Raw genomic sequence first — 17,819 nt, 5'->3', positions numbered from 1 at the left:
AACTGCTACATATGATGATGAAACATTTTTTGAAAACCAAATATGACTTATTTTCTTGAACTTGGGCCTGGAACGCTTTAGTTTATTACAATTTATTTTGATTTTTCAATAAACTTTGTCTAACTTGTATTTACAAAAAAAAAAAGATAATTGCTTTGTCTATGTAGGCTTTTTATTATATGAAAGAAATATTGTATTTCGTTTACAATATTGCCTTACATACGGCTCAGATAGATCAAATTACGCTAACATTAGTTTCTCAACACAATTGACTATGCAAAGCACATTGGCAATTCATTTCCACTATAATACTGGCCTTTCTCTGCCGCATGATAACGTCTGCGACTACAAAGCAAAAGCAATGCCAAAAGTGTCTAGGTTCGATTCCCGCTCGGTCCAGGATCCTTACGTAATCGAAATTCCATTAACCACCTTGGCCATAGAGTACCATCTCACCTGCAACAAAATATACGAATCCAATTTATAACTGGCCCACTGTATACCGGATATACTCCTGCATCTACGCCAGTTCATGCGGGAAGGTATGGGGGTCAGGTGATTTTATGACAGAAAGCTTTACTTTTGGTCAGCAGACTGCCTATGGGTTAGGCGCAAGAAAATGCATGCTGAACCCATCTGCTTATGAAGCAGAAGTGGTAACCATTAGACCAACAACCCCGTCTAGAAAAAAATAAAATAAAATCATTGAAGGGATTATTGGAGGAATTCCATAATAACTCACTGGCTAGAGTTTTTTTTATTAAAAAAACCCATTTTGGGAATCCTCGAAGGAATACTTGGATAAACTTTCTGAGAAATATCTAAAGATGTTTTTCGGGTATTTTTAGAAAAAATATGTGGGGTAAATAATGAATCCTCTTAGTGCTTTGTGAGCAAGTTTAAAGTGATTATAGAACGGAGCCAAATCTCAAATTTTCAAGAGCCCAAGACTTGAGAACCAAAAAGCGCTCCGCGTTGAAAATCTAGAACATTGCACAGTGGTCCAGGAATCAGTTTTACGCGGAAAGATGCATTTTGAGCTTTAGAATGAAACATTAGACAAAAACGGTCTTCTACAAAGTTGTTTGTATTAGTTAAGCCCTTTGTTTGGTTTTATTGAAAATTAGGGTGGACCACATTTTCATAGAAATTGTGTAACTAACTTTCTTATTTGTAGAAATTATATTATACATGCTTCAGCAAAGTTATAGACCATTCAATTTCAAGCAACTTTGCCAAAAAAAGTTTTTTTGTATCTCTTAAATTGACCGATTTAGAGCTTTTTTCCTACGGTGACATAGGGTGGTCCGAACAAAACTGGTTTTCTGGCTCTAGAGTTTTCAATTCAAATTTCTCATCAAAGTAGTCTATAAAACACTTTTAGAGCTTTGAAAAATGCGTAATTTGGTGAGTGAAGAAACTCGCTATCTCCTTCCGTTTAGGAGTTATTGTTGTTTTTCTTTCAAAAACATGCCTACTTTGATTGTGAATATCTCTGATTGGGGCAAACATAAAAAATATCTTTTGACGGCATTCAAAAGACAAAATAAAATTGTATATTATGTCAAAAAATTACAGATGTGTTATTTTTGTAACTCTAATAAAATGCCTTGAAAAACAAAGGATTTTAAGCAGAAAACTTTAATAACTTTGAACTAAATAGATTCATCAATATTTTTGCATGAAAATTTGCGTTTTGTTAAGTTTCTAAAAAGTCTGCTCATAAGACCGCTTTGACGAGAAATCTGAAATAAGAAAGATCGGGCTCTAAAACTGTTTTGAAGATTTTCGTAGTATGTATGTTCTTTATTATATTGCATTTTGAGCATGAAAATGAAAATTTTAGACAAAAATGCATTGCTTCTACCAGAAATTGTTACTCAAAATGTAAGCTTTCATACTGGTGGTCAATTGAAATAGGGTGGTCCACAATATCACACTATCAATATAATCAACTTTTTATTTGCAAAAATACTGGTATATGCTCTTTTGGCAAAAGCGGTTATGAACCTTTGAAATTTATGATTACGAACTTTGGCCAAAAAAAAAGTTTTTATGTAGCTCAAAATTTGACCAATCTAGAGCATTTTTTCCTAATCATCGCAGGGTGGTCCAACAAAAATAAGTTTTTCAACTCTAGTTTTTTAAATATTATTTTCTCGTCAATGTCGTCTATGAACGACTTTTAGAACTTAACAAAACGCAAATTTTCATGCAAAAAGATTGTTGATATCTATTTTAGTTCAAAAGTTATTGAAGTTTTTGTGATAAAAAATATTTGACTTTCAAGACGTTTTATTAGAGTTACAAAAATAACACATCTGTAATTTTTTGATATAATGTACAATTATGTTTTGTCTTTTGAACGCCGTCAAAAGATATTTTTTATATTTGCCCCAATCAGAGATATTCACAATCAAAGTAGGCATGTTTTTGAGAGAAAAACAACAATAACTCCTAAACGAAAGGAGATAGCGAGTTTCTTCACTCACCAAATTACGCATTTTTCAAAGCTCTAAAAGTGTTTCATAGACTACTTTGATGAGAAATTTGAATTGAAAACTCTAGAGCCAGAAAACCAGTTTTGTTCGGACCACCCTATGTCACCGTACGAAAAAAGCTCTAAATCAGTCAATTTAAGAGATACAAAAAAACTTTTTTTGGCAAAGTTGCTTGAAATTGAATGGTCTACAACTTTGCTGAAGCATGTATAATATAATTTTTACAAATAAGAAAGTTAGTTACACAATTTCAATGAAAATGTGGTCCACCCTAATTTTCAATAAAACCAATCAAAGGGCTTAACTAATACAAACAACTTTGTAGAAGACCGTTTTTGTCTAATGTTTCATTCTAAAGCTCAAAATGCATCTTTCCGCGTAAAACTGATTCCTGGACCATAGTGCATTGGTCACCACCAGCAAGCAAGCAATTAGATTGATTTTCAACGCGAACTGTTGTCAGATTCTCCAGTCTTGTACACTTGAAAATTCAAAGTTTGGCTTTGTTTTATGATAAATTTAAGTCAATTTTACAAAGCGTGGTTCAAGCGATGTTTTTCTGCTGTTGAAAGGTAAAGGGATCTTTGAAGAAATTGTCACAGAAATCTTGGAACTCTGAAAGGGTAGAATTTTAGTGGCAATTCGTACGAGAAAATAATTGAAAAAATAAACATTCGTTGAAAAAGTTTCCGAATTCGAGAAAAAAAAAAACACGAGGAAATTCTATTCAAAAAGCCTGGAACAATAGTTGCAGGATTTTTCTTTAGCTCTTTGAACGCGTACTTTAAAAACTGCTTAAGGAAATCCTTGATGAAATTCTTATCATAAATATTAGAGAAATTCTTGGAACAATCCTTTGAAATTTTTCTAAAAACTAAAAAACATTAACCTGGTATGACACTTGGAAAATATTTTGGTTGAATTTCAGGGGAAATTTCTGGAAGTTTATATTTTACTGAATGATTGGACAATTCCATGGAGGATTAAAAAAAATTGGATTATTGCCTGAATGAATTCTTGGAAGAACCCGTGAAGTAATTTTCTACGAAATATTTTGGAGGAATCTTTTGAAGCATCCATTGAATAATTTCTGAAGATTCAATGTAAGTTTTCAGAGGGATGTCTGGAAAATCTCCAAAAGAACTAATGAAGGAATTGGATCATCGAAAAATTATCTGACAGTATTTCGGCAATAATTTCTGAAGTGATTCATGAAGAAATTTCTAGAGATATTATATATATTATATTATATTTTTTTCTTACGTTTTCGTGCTATATTTATTCAAAAATGATGTAAAGCAAAGGATTTGGCGGAGGCGTGGCTTGAATATACAAACAATTATAATTAATCTATTGTTTTAGAATTGTTTAAGTTGTTGTTGTTGTTTTAATATTTTAGTCTCACCTCAGAACCGTAGAGGCAGAATCCGGACAAATCATAACTTTTAATTTTATACCATATTTATTGTGTTAATAGATTTATACAATTCTTATGAAAATACTTCTGATTTTTTCTGAAGTAAGCTACAAAAGATAAGCTACATTTGGATGATAAGATAAAAAATGAAACAAGCCATGATTGTTTTTTTTCCAATAACTTTTTGGCCGGAAAGAAGAAAAAAAATCATAACATGATAACAAAAAGTTCCAAAAACGATATTTTGGCGTCAATCGAAATAATTCAACTCACACTATAAGGGAAATCAAATAAAAACAGTTTTAAAATTATGTTTTGAGCATGAAATCTCTTGAGCCATTATTGGTACACGTGTTCCAGTTATGAAAAGTCCATATGGACATTTGGTGAAGGAAGTAGGGATTGGCGAAAAGTCCACGCTTGTCCACGGGGAGAAAAGAGGGGCCTATAATCAGAGTTTTTATATTATGTCTGTGGTATATGGACAGCCCGTTATGAACACATCTGGAAAACAATGTTATGCTTAAAGTCCACATTTATAAATTAAATTTTTTTTTTCAAGAGTTCCCAATTCAATGCAAAAATTTTGAGATATAAATTAGGAAAATTCCAGGACGATAACAAGAACTGAGTAGCTTTTCAGCCTAAAGTTCCTGTCTATGCGCTGATATAGGAACTAGATTTTTTTTTCAACGATTTAAGGGGGCAGGATCTGTCGTTGATTTACAAAAGCAGATTTGTCGTTCAAAATCAAGAGAATGTGTTCACAGTACTGTATCCTCCAAACGGAACATAGTGAATACTTTTTCATCGAATGCTTTTCAGTTTTGAAGCATAAGCATAAGCTTAGATTGCCATACAATTAGCTTAGGGCTTAGGATAAGCTTACTATTCTCAATGTGCACAATTCGAGAGCTCAAAATATAATGAAGTCAATAATGGCGACAACACGTCCTTACGGCCATCAAGGAGAGGAAAGTATGTTAGTGTGACTACCGTTGTTACTAGAGACCGAGATCACCTCTGCATCTCCACGGTTGTCGCAGGAAGGATTTTTGTTAGTGGGAAGGGTTAAAAAGTTATATGACCAGCATTCACGTTGATAAGTGATGCGATTCGTGAAACTTTGATTTTAAATATGATTATTTTTATGGCTTCATCATGAACGTAAACAAATGTATGTCGACACCTGTGGTTTTTGTCAACACAGGGAGTGACGAATTATTATTTATTCGTTTAATTAATTAACAAATATTGCACATCGAGTTATAAAACACAAAAACAGTACAAACACGTTTCAAGGGACCATCGAAGCAGCCATGAAAACCCATTTTTACTATGTTTACCACTGATATTATTGATTTCGCCAATATTTACAATTGCCGTCCTCAGAAGCGCTTTCATATCATAATAGTCCATGCATTTACTTAGGGACATTCCAGAGTGATTGGAATATTCTAAACAAATATTTATAAAAACAAACACTACAAACTAAGTAGATGAAAAACATAAAAAAATGGTCAGTGAGCTATAGAGTAAGGTGGGGCAAAAGTTCGACCTTAGTGGTATAATCATTGTTTCTAGGAAAACAAGAGCAGTTGAAACAAAACAAATACCATACAGTGAAACTTTAACATATTGGCTATAATTTTGCTGAACAAACTTGTGTCACAATATTTACCCATTTTTAGTTATAACAGTTTCAAAATTGATTGTCTTAAACGAACTTTTGTCCCACCGGTGGGGCAAGAGTTCGAATCTAGTGTATGGCAAAAGTTCGCTGGCTAAAACACAAAATATCGATATTTTTATGACAGGCATACTTTACACCAGCCGTAAACTTAAGTTTGACGAAAAATTCATCAAAAAATGGCCCAAAACAGGATTAATTGTAATATACTCAAAAATAGCAGTTTTTCGCAAAACTAAGTGGAAATGTTAAATTTTGGTGACATTTTTCGCAAGATCAGACAAATTTTGCTAAATTTGAAGATAATATGTGGAGTTTAGGCAATTTGCAAAATTTTCCGTAACTTTATATATGGGTCGATGATTCGAACGTATATACGCCTCGGTGATTCGAACGTTTGCCCCACTATGGGCTAAAAATTGTTTCCAAGCATTTATGCAAAAACTAATACACCGCATAGCATCCTTATGATAGGCCAAGAAACGACCTTACCTAAAATATTGAAAAAGATTTTATCTTCAATTGGTTTCATGCTACGAAAGTTTGACCAAAATTACAATATTCACGTCGAAAAACAACAAATAGCCATAACTTTTCCAAAACTCAATCGATTTTCATGATATTTGGAGTGAAAGCATTCGAGCCACCATGACATTTAAAAGTTTTGTTTTAAATTAGGCTAGAAATCTTAAAAAGACAATCTTATAATATCCCATGCGAAGCAAAATAAAAACTAAGAAGAAAACAAACTTTAAGCAAAAAGAACTACGAATCACTGCTATATTTATTATGAATCCTGTAGAAATCAAGTCAAACACTCTTTTTTTATTATTTATCTTCGGTTCGTATTTATACGAATCGTAAGAATGCAGCGCCACGCTAAAAATCCTGTTTCAAATCATGGCAAGTTGAGGCACAGCGCGAGTGAGTTCTGCGCTGTCCGGTTTGGTGGCGGTGCGACAATATTTTCGAACATGAGCATTCCGTAACCGAAACGTTGAAAACGATCACAGGAGCAGCAACACGATTTAATTTAAAAAATGTTATGACTGCAACCTCCGGAAGATTTTCGAACATGCATCACAGCTGAATCCAATGCCGATGCCCAGCATTAATCGCAGTACGAAGGACACATTTCCGCACATTATCAATATACACTACTACACATTATCACTTCAATGAATTTAAAAGTTTATTCGATATTCGGCTTAAAAATCCCACACACGGAATAAAAAGATTGCTCTTGACGGGAGTGAAAATTTTTCGCGTCTAATCGAATGTTTTTCAGTTTTGAACAGAAAACTGCTTTTGCAGTTTTGATGATGATGATGATTACGATGACGAATTCTTGAACTTTAAGCGCAATTAGCTTCCACAATTTCACTCATAAGCATTTGACAAGTAAGTGTGTTTAATTTATGATGCATTAACGACATATGTTAAATTGTGTGAATTGATTGAATCTGAAGTTTTGGTTTCATGTATCAAATGTTTATTAATGAAATTTTATACTTGTCTTTCAACAGGTTGCATCTGAACACGCTCAACAGGCTGCCAGTGAAGCCGCTGCTGAACTTGCATCGCAAACCCAGATGGTGGGTGCCGCAAAAGCGCGCGTAGAAAACATCGAAGAACAGTTGAATGCGGCCCGTGTTGATTTCGAAGCCACGCAGGAGGCTGCCCATAAGGCTGCCTCGTCTGCCCAAGAAGCTCAGAACAATGCAGCAGAAGCAGCGGCCCATGCTGCAATCACCCATCGTAGTGGCACAGTCGCCGTCGAACATCAACATCAGCATCAGCATCAAGCAATTCAGGCCAAAGCTTTCAAGACGAATGGTGTGCTAACGCAAGGAGATGATATCAACAGTGCCGAACATGATGCCCCATCTAATCACAAATTTAATGACTTCAAGCCGGTCGCCCAATCTTACAACTATCCAGGATACAAATAAGTTTACTTTGAGTGACTATTGCGACCTCTCTATGTTTTAATAGAAGCGAAAAGAGATTTACCTAAACGTTTAATTATAAGAAAAGCGTTCCGTAATTATCAGCATCGATCGCTGAAGCCGAAAACGATCGATTTCGCTATATTATTTGGTGAATTTGATTGACCATTGTGCACATACCGAACGTGATCTGTGAGTTGAGATAGAAATCATCTTCATAATAACGGCCGGCATGAGTTGCCAAAATTTCGAGAGTTTATCGCACAATCGGCTACCCATTAGCGTCACAGTTTGGGTATTCGGTTCATTCGCACAGTACCTATACAATAGTGTTAGTTATAGTTCGTCTGTTATGATTTTACGTTCCCTAGGCCGTTAGCTAATTTTGACGAATGGTTACCGATACCACTGTAGGTTTAAGGCACTATGTATATTTATTGACAAAATGGTTTGGCAAGTCTAACAGCATGCACCGTCAAACAATTTGAGCACATGCAAATTCACAGTCCAGGACCCAATAGGCATTAGATTATTTATTTCAAAATTGACGCGACATGTTTTGGAGAAATAGTTTAAATTTGTTATTATTGTATAAAATGCTTAATGCTTCTTAAAAATTCAAATAAAATTATACGTTTAAAACCATATACCGTGTTCTGTTTTATTTTTCCACTTTATCAGATATTGAGCTTCATAATGGATTTTTTTCTGGGTTCCAAACAATCGAAGAGGTGAACGCGAACTTCAAATCCTGGTCTAGTCAGCTTTTCAGTCAGAACGAAGAAAAAAATATTTCTATACTCTGTATTGTGAAGCTACCACTCACCATGCATTTAAGCGAAATTTGCATTTCAAAAACTTGTATATTTTTATCAAATAATTTATCACAAACAGGAATATTATTACGAAGCATACATTTATACCATAATTCAAGGAAAAATCGTAAATTAGTCGTGTTAAGGCCGCCTTGTTTCGTTCGAAGTGACCATTCATCGTGCGTCTAGTTTTCTTCAAGTTTTAATTTCATATCTTGAAGAAACGTTGTTGGTGAAGCAATAATTTTGCTAGTAGTGTGAGCACTCATTCTAAAGTGTATTTAATCATACTTAGACAGGATTGTTTCATTCTGTTGTATATGTAGATGAATAAAATTATTGCTTGAAGTAATTTACAGTTATTAGGTATGAGTTCGGAATCACAACTTCAAACTATTCCAATGTTGCTTGTGCTGAATTATCACCCAAGAATCTTTCTGAAGCTCTACGCAACACTTTGGAATCGGAATAGCTGGCTCAGTCCCCTTGAAGTTATGCGATGCTACATTGCGAGTTAGCGCATCAGCCAATCCATTTCCAGCGATGGAAGAATGGACAGCCAATTCATTTCCAGCGATGGAATAATACAAGGTTTACTGAGTTGACTGCATTCAGTTCCTCAATTTGAGTTTGACATGCGATAACAAGCTTCGACCTTGAGTTAGCCGAAGCAAGAGCTTTTATAGCAGCCTGACTGACTATCTGAACATAAGTATATGACTTTACCCGCTGTTGAAGCGCTGATTGCACTCCACCAGGGTTCTGAATTTTCGTATCAATGATGCGAAATCTACGATTTTTCGCACGTAAGAAGAATGCTTTTTTCGTTTCCTCACGTGAACATCTATTATCGCTCACACTAATTTTCCCTGGAGCTACAATGGAGGATAACCGAAAATCACTCCACTCTGAGGATAATTTATTTTTCACTCCAGCATATTTTCGCTCACCAACTGCTCCCGAGAATTATCACTATGTGGATAAACATTGGATTGGGGGCCCAAATAGCCGTAGCGGTAAACGCGCAGCTATTCAGCAAGACCAAGCTGAGGGTCGTGGGTTCGAATCCCACTGGTCGAGGATCTTTTCGGGTTGGAAATTTTCTCGACTTCCCAGGGCATAGAGTATCTTCGTACCCTGCCACACGATATACGCATGCAAAAATGGTCATTGGCATAGTAAGCTCTCAGTTAATAACTGTGGAAGTGCTCATAAGACACTAAGCTGAGAAGCAGGCTCTGTCCCAGTGGGGACGTAACGCCAGAAAAAGAAGGATAAACAAAAACTAGTGCCGGCGACGGGATTCGAACCAAGAACAATGCTAAAAACAACCGCGATGCGTGCACACTAACCATGCTACCACACCAACTTGACGAAAGGAGTGGTTAATTTGGTGTATACAAGTAACTGCTGCTCGTGGCGATGGATACATGAAAAGTTCTCCATGGATCGGAGAAAGAGAAAACAAATCACTCACAGCTGCGGAAATGTGCACCCAGTAAACACACCCTCGTAAATGATGCTATACAAGAGTACAAAGTTGGAGGCGATATACGTACATCTTGCATGCAGCCTTATGGCGCACGTGCGTATATCGCCTCCACTTCTGTACTCTTATGCACTATCGTATACGAGTTTGTGTTCACTGGGCAATTATCTATTTTCGCTTTGTTTTGTAGACGGATAAAATCGTAAGGCAGCTTATCGCTGAAAATTGCTGTGAGGGATAAATCCATTAGGGTAAAAGCACCGGTTTTGGCCAGCCTAAGAAAAAATGTCAATAAAAACTGAATGGGAAGCAGTATTTATACAACAAATATGTCAAATGCAAGCTTTCAATCCATATTATATGTGTAAAATATCAAAACTGAGCCAAAACCATTTTTCGCTTTGAAAATCCCGTTGGTCAATATAGGCCAACGGAACCAGTTTCGGCCAGAGATTTAACTTCGGTTCCTAAATTGGCCAATTGTATTGATTTCTCATGAGAGTGGCCAAATTAGGAGTGCCCTGGCCAAATTTGGTGTATGGGATTTAAAATTATAAGGAAGATTAATTGTTTTTCTTATGTTTTGAATCAATTTGGACAAGTAAATGAATGTAGCTCTATCATATGAATGTGATCTACTGCACACAAAAGGTTTCATGCTGATTGGCTATGTAAAACGGTGTATAATCTACTATGGCTACAACTGGCGTATGGCCAAAACCGGTGCTTCTACCCTATCGTGAGAGTGAGTGATAATTCGGAAGCCTGCACTCCACACATAAGAGCAAATATTTCCGCCTTAAAAGCGGTGCAGTGTCTAACAAAAGAGTAAAACTGATTCAGCCTTAGCTCACGAGAATATACACCAGCACCAGCTCTACCGCCAAGAAGAGAGCCATCAGTGTAGCTTACCATCCCTAATTGGTGCTCACCGTTTTGCTGTATAATTTGCAATTCTTTTTCGAAATCATATAATCATTAAGACCGGAATATGTTGAAGAGCCAACCCAGATTTCTTAGACACTATGAGAATTATGCCCAGGATTTTATACGAATCAAACTCAAAATTCAATCTAATGTTTTAAAATGCATATCATTTTGTAGAATGTAAGAAAATCCTGGTCAGAAAACAGCGAGAGTCCTGTTTTTTGAGTTCTGAGTTCTTTTATTAAAAATTGTGCCTAGGATGTCAGGGGTCCAGATAGCCGTAGCGATAAACGCGCAGCTATTCAGCAAGACCAAGCTGAGGGTCGTGGGTTCGAATTTCACCGGTTGGGTTGGAAATTTTCTCGACATCCCAGGGCATAGAGTATCTTCGTACCTGCCACACGATATACACATGCAAAAATGGTCAATTGGCATAGTAAGCTCTCAGTTAATAACTGTGGAAGTGCTCATAAGAACACTAAGCTGAGAAGCAGGATTTGTCCCAGTTGGGACGTAACGCCAGAAAGACGAAGAAGAAGCCTAGGATGTCAACAGCATCTCACCCCATATTTATAACCTGAGAGAGAGGAGACAGCTCACTGACAACTGGCTTGTTTTCTTGGCTTCTTTGATCTCTTCTTCTCATGTTTTGGTTGTGCACAATGGTTCGGAGAGCACAAACTGGGTCAAAACCATTTTCGCATCCCATTTGATATCAAAAAGATCATAAAATTAGAAAATTTTCAATAACAATTAGAGTCCAATCGACAATATTTAAATATTCAACTATTTTATATGCGATAGCACAGGAAAACAACCTAAATTTTCAATTACATCCAGTTTTAGTTTGGTTAAATTTTGACGATTTTTCACGTTCTGCCCTTCGAATGTGCGGTTTTCCAGTGACAGTTGATGACAGGTGCCCATGACTTTTGGGAGCTCGCAATCTAAGCCAGCTGTCTCCTCTCTCTCTCAGTTTATAACAAAAACCTGCGTTGACATATTTGAGAATATTGTCCAGTATTTCAAAACATCTTTTAAAAATTCTCGTTGATTTTGTATGTTCGATGTCTCCAGAGAAGTTATTCGAATTTGAGTTTTGCACCTTCTAAGAAAATAGTTGAAAAGGGTGGCCCTTATTTAAGTTAAAATTTTGACTCAAACTTTTTTGTATGATAAAATTTGTGACTGCGCTTTTCTGCAAACTTACTGTAAACATTATGTTTTATACTGCCCTTCTACGCCTACTTGTCCCATATTCTAAGTAAATCTTATGTACCGCGGGACAAAAGACAAAATGTCGAATCCCAAAATGTTGAATGCGTAAACGTCGAAAAGACAAAACGTCTAAGGGACAAAACGTCGAAAGGACAAAATGTCGAAAGACAAAATGTTGAATGAGAAAACGTCGAATACCAAAATGTCGAATGCCAAAACGTCGAAAGGATAAAACGTCGAAGGAACAGAACGTCGAAAAGAAAATAAACGCGTCAAATCTAAATACTAAACAATATTTTGAACTGTCCTATAATAAGTGTCAATTTTAAAATAAAACTGTCAATTGACTCTTCTTGAAATTCGATGATATCGTACTAAATTGATGCTTGAGTTGTTACTATATGATGCTTTAACAATAAAAGTTTATATATTCTCCTCACAAAAAAATCAGTGGGGGCTGTGTACAAGACACGACCGCATGACGTTAACTACGCCATGTGATTTACTGCATTTGAATTTAAGTCAATTGTCATATTTGCAACCTTCCTATAGTTATAATTCAGAATGTAACGGTTTGTGAATTAACAAACAGTGAGAAGCTCTCCGTTCGTGATCCAGTCATCGATTTCGTCATCGCCACCGTAAATTTCAATTTGTCGTATTGTCAATTCTTCTTCTTCTTGGCATAACGTCCCCACTGTGACAGATCCTACTTCTCAGCTTAGTGTTTAATGAGCACTTCCACGGTTATTAACTAAGAGCTTTCTTGGCCAAAGTTGCCATTTTCGCATTCGTACATTCGATGATACTTTATGCCCAGGGAAGTGAAGGAAATATCCATTACGAAATTACCGACCGGGAATCAAACCCAGACACATTCAGCATGACTTTGCTTTGTAGCCGCGGACTCTAACCACTCGGCTAAGGAAGGCTCCTATTGGCAATTATTCATAACATTGTATGATGTTACGAGAAGAATTAAGTGATTATAGCAAGTATGTGGTATTAGGAAACCTTACACACTTAACTCTTTAGTACACATTTGTTGGCCCTGGAAAGGGCCAATTGAATTGTTAGATTCGAGTAACATAGACACATTTTGACAGCGCATAGGCTGTAATCCTCCTCTCCCGATGAGATTTGCGGTGGCGATGACGATGAGCGCTTCTACAGGCGGCTTTGGCTGATTTTCTTCAGTCATCTCGTACAAATCTTGCATTAGTGCACTGATTCCTGCAGAGCCAATTTTGGAAGAGCCAATCTAGAAATCTTGTTCGATTTCACAAACCAGACGCTGGATTGGCAACTTGAAAATCTACAGCTCATCAGGCTTCTGGCAGCGAGGTAATCCTCGCTGAGCAGGTTCGGAGCTCTTACCAGCGCAAAAGCGAAAATGGAATGAAATCGAATCTGACTTTCGTGTTTTTCACTTTCTGATCGACCAATCTGGGAAATGGGTATGTGCCAATGATGTGTTGGGCTGAGAATTACTTGAAAATCTCAGAAAATGCTGATGCGTAAAAATGAAGGGTTTGTTGGAAGGGTTGACATTTACTAAATATTCAATAATAAGCTATTGACAATCATTGGTTTTATTTATCATGAAGGTAAATTTCTGATCCATTATTATAATTGCCAGAATTATTAAAATTGTGCAATTTGAAGTAGAAGTAGCTTCGACGGTTTTGACAATGAAGTATGTGCAGCTGACTAAACTAGAGGAAGTGGATCGTTTTAGCATAAAGATTTCAGATACGTTATTCAGGAAGTGATGTTTAATTAAATCCAGTACAATCAACTCAAACAGTTTGGACGTTGTACACAAGGAAGCAATAGGGCGATATTCAAAACTGAAATGGCAATAGATTGCTCTTTTTCAGTGGCAGTAAAAACAAAATCCTGAAGCAAAGAAAGCACAATGGAACATGAACCAGACACAAAAAGTTATGTATTCACATTACGCTTGATTTCTAAACACTATTTTTTTGATCCAGTTTCTTAATTGCTTGTCATTCACGTTTTTCATTATTTTCCATACGTTTTGACAGCTCTCTACTACCATTCTTCCATGCGCTTGTGTTGTAAGTTTGAGAAAATTGAGAATCCAGCGTAGCGCGATCAGTGAGTGGAATGCAAACATCAGTGACGCCGCTCGGCGGTCAGTGATTGAAACTGAATGTTCGAAAGGTTGCTGTGTGTACTTTTTGCCGCTGGCGCCAATTGTTAGCGTTTAAGAACGAAATAAACAGTCGTTACCCTATCCTCTGTTATTCGAAACTTCCCCTTTAGCGCCTTTTTGAAGACTGGGAAAATATACGAATTTTTCCATGCACTCGGAAAACGCCCGTAGGGAGCGAACGGTCAAATATAGTCGACTATGGCTTAGAAAGGGATGAGCTGCAATTTTTAAGAACAACAGCTGGAATTCCATCAGGACCAGTGAGCATTTCAACATGTGGCTGCTTCAACTATAACACTGTGCGATCGCTGTCTGGCTTCCCAGAGTCGACTGTAATATAAATTAATTGTCAAATGGTTAAATCAATTTTTGCCCACTTTACCCCCATCACCCCTAAATACTATCAAGCATCTTGCTGTATATTTTGCGAATCCTTTTCGGAATCATATGATGATCTTGCTCAGAGGATAATTTTTAGACACTATGAGAATAATGCACTTGATTTTATTAGATCCATACTCAGAATTTAGTCTAATATTTGAAGATACGTATAATTTTGTGGAATGTGTGAAAATATTGGTGTATTCTGCTTTTGCGAAAATATTGGTCAGAATAGAGTGAGAAATCTGTAAAAAGTTTTATAAAAAATGTGCCTAGGATGTCAACAGCAACCAACTTTCATTTCAAAATCCTGCGCTGACATTATTGAGAATGTTGTCCAGTATTTCAAAAGTAATTTGTTAAAAATCCTATTATTCTAGTTTATTGAGAGGAAGCCCCGGAATAAGTTTTGAAGGCCCAGAACGAATCCCTGGAAAAATTCCTGGGGAATCCCTGGAGATATTCTTGGAATAAGCCATGTAGCGGTTTTCCTGGTGGCAACTCCACGAGTATTCCTGGAAGAAATTTTTGAAGAATTTCTTTAGAATTTTGTGAGTTGTAGAACTACTTGGGGAAACCGTTGTATGTATCCATGGAGGATTCCTCGGAAGAATCGGAAATGTAGAAGAAATTGCTAGATAAATATCTTGAGTAATCTTTAAGAGATTGTCCTAGTGAAATTTCTGGAGAAAGCCTTGAAGATATCTCTACAAGAAACTTTATAGATATCTGAAGGAATACCAAAATAAAACGATTGAAAAATCCCTGGAGAAATCTCCGAAGAAATTCCTGATAGAATTCCTGAAACAGATCCTGGAGGAAGCCTTGGAGAAATTCCTGGAAGAATCCAAGTAAATCTTTCATTTAATCTTTATCTTAATCTTTTTCTTAATCTTTACTTATCTTTACTGGAGCAATCTATGAAGGAATCACTGGAGCCATTTCAGCAGGAACTCCTTGCGAAATCACTAAAGGAATCTCTGTAGATATTTTCCTGTAGGATTCCTTCGAAGAATCCCTTGTCTCATCCCTGTAGGTAGCTATCAGAGCTGTTTTAAAATGTAATTCCGCCCTATTTGCATATCCTTGACAGATACGCGTATTTCGACTACCATTTGTAGCCTCCTTCAGTGTCGATTGTACCCCGTTTGGCATAAAGTCGTTTGGCATGAGGCCGTTTGACATGCGGTCATTTGGCATAAAGTCGTTTGGCATAAAGTCGTTTGACATAACGGTCGTTTGGCATAATGGCCGTTTGGCACAATGAGTGATTAAGGGTGAAGATACATCGAAGCCAAATTTCCAAGAGATCCAGACAACCGATCGTGCTGAAAAATTGATCTACTGGTCACTTGCTGATGGTGCTTCAGATTTGTTTTCTTAATACTTGTGTTGTGTCTTTAATTAATTTTCACCATAAAATGAGCAGATTCAAACATTATTTCATTCAAATAAAATATAATTAGAAATCACTAATTCTGCACCTTGACAAAATGATTTTTTCTTTGATTATCGGCATTTGTACCGATATTGGCAGCACTGAGCTCTTAGCAAAAAAAAAAAAACTGATTAGTTCTCAGCATAGGGGGAGATCCCTCAGTACCGAAAACTCAAGCCGTTAAATTCATTTTTACAAAAATATATGTGGTCCTGTTACCCATTTATGATAAATATTATCATATTTGTATCGTACAAAAATTAATTTGAAAATATAAATATGAATTTTGACATTACATTTTGATGAGATGTTCAAGTACCAAATTGGCCAGTTATTTTCAGACGCGAATGACCTGCTATGGTTAAAGCGACTATAACTCAAAAAAAAAAAATGGCCAGATATAAAAGGTGGCTCCCAATACCGGACACAATCTGGAAATGGCTCGATTTCTGTAAATTTGTACATCATCGAATGTTTTTACTCCATGACTATTCATCATATATGATGATTGCATATTTGATACCAAGATCGTCGGAATCAATGAAAAACTAATGTATTTTGAGACTCTGGTGCAAAAATTACTAAGATATCATATAACAATTCATTTTATCCGAAACTGAGGGACAGGAGGTACTTGGGCAAATTGTAATTTGTCTACATTTAGTTTAAATATGGTACAAAATACATGCATGCTTCCAAATTATGATTGCGTAATCCAAACTATTTTGCTACACACTCAATCTGTTCGGTAAAAATAACTGGGTTTTTGAACTACCGAAAAAGTCAGTAAACTAAAAAAAATGTCAGAAATCGAATAACAGAGATTTTTCACTGAAATTTTGCATAGAGCTTTCTTTTTATATCATATATCGATAAAAAATAAAACATGGTGAAATTTGCTTTTCAATTACTCGTGGCGATAGTTTTAATTTTACTGACTTTTTCGGTAGTTCCAAAACCCAGTAAAATTTTACCGACCCCAGTAATTTAATCTAAGTGTGTATATTCAAAATAATTACTAATTATGCTCAAATATAATTTGATTCGTCAATTTTTTGACGATTTTCAAACATCTCTACTTTTCCAAAATAGCATGCATATTTCAAGCATACAAACGTTAATCTCCATAAAAGCTTTCTTTTCTTCTAGTACTATATCTGGATTGGACCATGATTTCTCAATTTTTCGACTTTGTCCGGTATTGGGTGCTGTCCGCAGTAGCGTAGCTAGGGGGGTGCGGTGGGTGCGGTCCGCACCGGGCCCCGAGCTCCTAGGGGCCCCAAAATCGCAGTACGGATATCTCATAGTATTAAAAGTCCAACATAGCTTATTAGAAACTGGCAATTTGTAAGATCACAAAAAAATTGAGCATGACAAGCAGACTTGGATCTGCGATGTTCAAGGGCCCCTTGATTATCCCTTATTTTTAATATTTTAGAGTGGGCTGGGGGCTCCGGGAGGATTGTGACTGGGGGCCCCTAAAATGTGGGGCCCACAGTCACGGTCCTATCGGAGCCCTCAGCCCAACCTAAATCTATCTCACATTTTACACATTTTAGGGACCTACACGAATATTTGTATTGTAAGTTATTTCATATATTGTTCAATCGATAGCACGCATGAGAAATCCGAGTCTTCTAAAACGGGGCCCTGATGTAGATACTTAAGTTGTTGAGTCTAATTACGGCTTTGGATTCATAATTATTTATATTTATATAATATTTCATGAATTCTGATTTCCAATCAAATATAACCAAGTTTGTAGGCCTCAAGAAATTTAGAGCATTGGTGAAATTTGACCCTGTATATATTTAC

The 17,819-nt window shown here is 36.3% G+C and overlaps 1 protein-coding gene across 1 annotated transcript in view; it reads left to right on the top strand.

Moving 5' to 3' along the window:
• Positions 1-8,200, top strand: part of LOC5578479 — a 37,295-nt gene extending 29,095 nt beyond the window's left edge. The window contains exon 4 of the mRNA XM_001656952.2: positions 7,135-8,200. Coding sequence (XP_001657002.1) covers positions 7,135-7,560 — 426 coding nt within the window. The 3' untranslated portion in view covers positions 7,561-8,200. The remainder of the gene's footprint in view (positions 1-7,134) is intronic.
• The last annotated feature ends 9,619 nt before the right edge of the window (positions 8,201-17,819 follow it).

This window comes from Aedes aegypti, chromosome 3, assembly GCF_002204515.2.
Source record: "Aedes aegypti strain LVP_AGWG chromosome 3, AaegL5.0 Primary Assembly, whole genome shotgun sequence".
Classification (NCBI taxonomy): domain Eukaryota; kingdom Metazoa; phylum Arthropoda; class Insecta; order Diptera; family Culicidae; genus Aedes; species Aedes aegypti.
Note: the sequence above shows the minus strand (reverse complement) of the source record. Positions and strands in the feature narration are given on the sequence as shown.